This window comes from Myotis davidii, unplaced genomic scaffold (genome assembly GCF_000327345.1).
Source record: "Myotis davidii unplaced genomic scaffold, ASM32734v1 scaffold993, whole genome shotgun sequence".
Classification (NCBI taxonomy): domain Eukaryota; kingdom Metazoa; phylum Chordata; class Mammalia; order Chiroptera; family Vespertilionidae; genus Myotis; species Myotis davidii.
Window position 1 is genome coordinate 599312 of NW_006285483.1, and position 5511 is coordinate 604822.

The following is a 5511-nucleotide window of genomic DNA, read 5'->3' on the forward strand; positions in this document are numbered from 1 at the left end:
AGCAGCAGCGGCGGCAGCAGCTGGGAGGAGGTGGTGACGGTGGCAACGGCAGCGTCGGGGACGATGGCGCGACTGGTGGCAGTGTGCAGGGACGGGGAAGAGGAGTTCCCCTTCGAGAGGAGGCAGATTCCCCTCTACATAGACGACACCCTCACGGTGAGCGGGCCGGGTCGGGCTCTCGGCTCCCTGGCAGCTGTTTCCCTCCTCCCCCTCCCCCAGGCCGAGCGCTGCGCACTGGAGAAAGAGTGGGTTGCAACTCCTGGGCGAGGCCTTTTCTCCGGCAGGCCCCACCAACTAGCCTTTGCAGTGGGTCCCTCGGTAACCTCTGCAGGCTCCTAGCGCTCCGTACCCACTTGGAGCCCCTGTCCCCAGGCTCTCCTTCCTTTTTGAACCGTTTTCCTCTACCCTGTCCCTTTCGGAGACGGTGCTTTTGCCAAAGCACGCGCCTCGGAGAGGGGTTGAAGGATCTTGGGCGCTTAGGGCCTATGCCTTCCAGAAACCACCTACCCTCGGGGAGGCTTAATTATCTGGCAATGTCGCAGCCACCCTGCTACCTATATATTGTCTGTCTTAATGCTGCAGCTCTCACTGCATAAGTATAATTACTGAGGACACAGTGACATGCTCTTGCACAGTAAAAATTCCAGTTAAGTGCTCTGATTTCCTTGTAAGTAGTATTGTGTTTGTCTACTACATTAAAACTCTTAGAAATGATTTTACTGCTAGGCCATGACTCTTCAAAATGGGCTTTTTGGCATTGGTCTTTAGTTTTCTTTTCTTCTTCTTTTTTTAAGGAAGCAAAATTATCGAAGGTGTAAAAGCACAATAAAAAGCTGATTGTTCATCTTGAATGTCAAAACCCAGTTCTGGGTAGTTTTCTTTTTTAGATTTGGTGGTAGTACAGTATTACAGACCTTCTGCCCTGTGTTGCTGTAGTATTTCCTCTAAAAGGAAATGGCAGAAATTTGAATTGAACCTGAACAGGAAATGAGTGCAGTTGCTTGCCACTATTTCCTAAGAAATGAAATGAATCTATTCACAATATCTTCTGAAATCTATTTTGATAATGCCGAAGCCTATTTGCCTATTTTTATAAGTTGTAACTGGTCTCTTCATTTTCTTCTCTTTGGCTTTTTTGTTTTTCAAAGGCAGTTGATCTGTTTTGTTCCTGAATTTTTTTTAAAATGTCTATTTTTTTCAAATTTTATATAAAGTGCAAGTCATTGTAGAGATGCCACTCTATGCCCTTCTGTTTGCCAGTCTCAATTAAGACTTGAATGAGCTGCAGTATTTTAAAAAGGATTAGAAGAGCTATTGAATGACTTAATTTGTTGAACTTAAAAAAAAATTAAATTTATTGGGGTGACATTGGTTAATAGGGTCATATAGGTTTCAAGTTGTTAGAAGTTTTTAAGGAAAAGCATCTATAATTAGCTGAGATAATTTTTGTTTTCTTGGGAAAAGGTAGAATGATTTGGCCTGCTATGATTTAAATAGAATTTGTGTTGATGCATTAGAAATACTTGAATGCCTTGGTTATGATTTTTGCACTTTTTGCATTAAAAGTATATTGGACTTGTATATTTTAAGCAGTTTAAAAAATTAGCACTCTGATTATATTAAAAGGTACATATCTGAATTTGAAAACACCTAATAAGAGTTCATTTGTCAATAATTTTCTTCTCTACTACCCCTCCAACACTTTTCTGGAGCACATAGTTTAGTATCAGCCTTTTATGTTTATCCCAGAATGCCTTTGAAGTTTAAAAAATACCCTTTGGATTTGGACAGAGATTACTATTGAGTGTATAATATAGTATACAGGAAATCAACATAAATTTGAGTATTTACAAAAAAAAGGAGAGAGACTGATTTCTCTCTTTATGACCACATAACCACCTTTAATGCAGCATTAATATATCTGATATATAGCACATTAAAATAGACAACTTTGGGAGTGTTTTTGTACTCTCTGTACAATGAAACTAGTTCCCATAGAAAAACCTTGCACTGTGATGTATTATTGTACTTATTTCTTCAGAGAAGTTGTATTCTACTGAACTTGAATTTTGCTTTTATTGCATTGTGAGCTTCTGACCAAGGCAAATACAATTTAGGATTACTTAATTTAAATATCTTAAAATAGCATTTTATTTAGGAAAAGGTGCAATTTTCTTTGTTTTGGAAGGGTTTTTGTCAATAGGGAATGAGTGGGACTATTTATTGCTTTTGTCTTGAACTTCTGCAGACATTGAATGCTGATTAGTGAAAATTCTTGTCAACAATGCATTATATTTAGGGAAACAAATTTCTTTGAGAACTATTCTACTAATTCTACTTAAAGCAAACACCTGTTTGGGAAGAGGGAAGGTAGAGCATAGGTTGATTCTCTGCACACTGGTCCATTGATAGTTTGACAGCAGTGTATCCCTGAAGTTAACATTTGGTTTGGTATTTGTTTCTAGGGTCCATAGGTAAGGCAGGAGAAAACATTGTGTTATCTTTGTTTCTAGTAGTTTCAGAATCTTGTTAGCTCCTAGGTATTAAATCCAGGTACAGTCAGTTACAAATGTTTATCATTGTAACAGATGCTGAAATCTCTAACCTTAGTTAAACTGGCTATTTTAAATTGTATTTGTAAAATGAAACTAGGTTTATATGTGAAGAAGTAGCCTCCTCTTTTGTGATACTAGAGTCCCGATACAGGAAATTTGTGCAAGAGTAGGCCTTCCTTCCCTCCAGCTGCCGGCACCCTGGACCTGGGCTTCCCTCTGGATGCTGGCACCTGGGACTCAGTTTCGCTTGTAGAAGGAGGTCCCATCCACCCACCGCAGCCTGCCAGTCAGTGGCCTGGACCTGCCTCTGTGGGGCAGTCATGGGGTGATGGCCGGGGTGATGGCTGGGCCCCCAACCAATCACATTGCACCCGCCTTGGCTGGCCTCGTGCCAGTGGGTATCATAGCATTGTTCGGCTGTTCGGTCGATTTGCATATTATGCTCATGGTTTTGTCCGGAAAGGATGTCTGGAAGGTCTCCCAGTCTAATTAGCATATTACCCTTTTATTAGTATAGATGTATCCACATGTAAAAGACTCGTGGGGAAGCCCAGCCAGTGTGGCCCAGTGGTTGAGCATTGATCCACGTACCAGGAGATCATGGTTCCATTCTGGTTTGGGGCACATACCTGGGTTTCGGGCATGTTTCTATCCCTCTCTCCCTCTCTGAAATCAGTAACACACACACACACACACATATTAAAATATTTGTGGTAGTTTAGTGGGTTTGAAAACGAGTACAGTGCTGCTGTAGGTGTATTTGGGAAAATCCCAAGTAAGTAAGCTGTTGGAATATTTGGGAAAATGGCATGCTATGTGGCCAAAATGCTGTTCAGTGTTACTAGAATTATTAAATAGCAGATGGATAGAAGATAATTATTTTATACAATCTTTGAAAAATTACAACTTTAAGTGAGTAGTTCTTTTAAAAATCAAGAGAGTGAAAATATATACTTCAGATAGACACACACGGAGATACAGGTTGAGATGTAGTCTCAACATTTTATATCTTGCCTTTTTTCACGAAATATTGAGAATGTTTTCTCTTGTTATTCTTAAACAACTTTAATGGCCATGTAATACTTCATTGTGAGGTCCCATAATTTAATCATTCTTTAGTGGACATAGAGGTGGTTCTAGTTTTTGCTGTAATTAATACTGTACGAATATAAATAATGCATAAACCTTTGCATTAAATTTTTTCTCAGGCTTTTAAAAGTACAATTATTGGACCAAAGGATAAGGACCTTTTATAAAGTTATTGATACATACTATCATATTGCTATAGCATTTCTGGAACAAGGTTTAACCCTCCTAATTCAAACCAATCTAAGTGGATTAGAAACTCTGATAAGGGTTTTTTTAAAAATATATTTTATTGATTTTTTACAGAGAGGAAAGGAGAGAGATAGTTAGAAACATCGATGAGAGAGAAACATCGATCAGCCGCCTCCTGCACATCTCCTACTGGGGATGTGCCCGCAACCCAGGTACATGCCCTTGACCGCAATCGAACCTGGGACCCTTCAGTCTGCAAGCCGACGCTCTATCCACTGAGCCAAACCGGTTTCGGGTGATAAGGGTTTTTAAATAGGACTTTAAAAAGATAATAAATGTTAGGCATATCCTCTTGGAAATTAGGTGCTTAGCTTTTTTAAAAAGTTTCGTATTTCATGTTTTAACTCCTGATTAAATAATTTTACTAAGTATTACTAAAGGTAATGTTACAAATAGTTTTGAGGATGAAATAAAAAACTGAGGTGACAATGATTTTTATTTTTTTAAACCTCACTGAAGACATGCTTAGAGAGAGGAAGGTGGGGGGGAGGGGAGACAGAGAAACATTAATGTGAGAGAAACATCGATCAGTTGCCATCTGTATGTTTTCCAACTGGAGATCAAACCCACAACCCACAGATGTGCCAGGAATGAAATTGTCAACCTTTCAGTGCATGGGACGACACTCAACCAACTGAGCCACTCAGGCTGGGCAACAATGATCTTCTATCCTATCTAAAAATAGACAAACATGGTAATTGACCGTACCTTCACCACACCTCCCACCGGCTAATCAGCGTGATATGCAAATTAACTGCCAACAAAGATGGCGGCTAATTTGCATACTGCAGGCAAATCCTGCTGCACTGCCCCACCTGGGGCTGGTGGCAGCGCGATCCCTAGCCGCTGGCTGCCCCAGCGCGAGATCCTGGCCTGCCGTGTGTGGGGTGGGAGTGTGATCCCCAGCCCGGGTTCGGGGCCTGTCATGTGTGGGGTGTGCTGGGCGGGCGGCAGCACTATCTGAGCGGCCGCCCAACCCAGCTCAGGATCCGGGCCTGCCATCTGCAACCGGAGGAGATGGGGCAGACACTGCGGGATTGGGCCTGCCCTCTGCCACCAGAGGAGCGGGCCTAAGCCAGCAGGTGGTTATCTCCCGAGGGGTCCCAGACTGTGAGAGGGCACAGTCTCACAGGGCTGAGGGACTCCCCCCGCCCCTCCCCCCCCAGTGCACAAATTTTTGTGCACTGGGCTTCTAGTACATATATATAAAAGGCTAATATGCAGTGTCCCCTTTGGAGTTCAGTTGCTCCCTATGACGTGTGCTGACCACTAGGGGGTGGTGCTGGTTATCTCCCGAGGGGTCCCAGACTGTGAGAGGGCACAGTCTCACAGGGCTGAGGGACTCCCCCCGCCCCTCCCCCCCCAGTGCACAAATTTTTGTGCACTGGGCTTCTAGTACATATATATAAAAGGCTAATATGCAGTGTCCCCTTTGGAGTTCAGTTGCTCCCTATGACGTGTGCTGACCACTAGGGGGTGGTGCAGAACTAAGGAGGAGATGGGGCAGACACTGCGGGATTGGGCCTGCCCTCTGCCACCAGAGGAGCGGGCCTAAGCCAGCAGGTGGTTATCTCCCGAGGGGTCCCAGACTGTGAGAGGGCACAGTCTCACAGGGCTG

General features: G+C 43.0%; 1 protein-coding gene across 1 annotated transcript in view; it reads left to right on the plus strand.

Moving 5' to 3' along the window:
- The first annotated feature begins 6 nt into the window (after positions 1–6).
- The window catches only part of GGNBP2 (gametogenetin binding protein 2), a 50894-nt gene continuing 45389 nt past the window's right edge, over positions 7–5511 (plus strand). The window contains exon 1 of the mRNA XM_015559056.1: positions 7–156. Within this exon, the coding sequence (XP_015414542.1) occupies positions 64–156 (93 nt within the window). The 5' untranslated portion in view covers positions 7–63. The remainder of the gene's footprint in view (positions 157–5511) is intronic.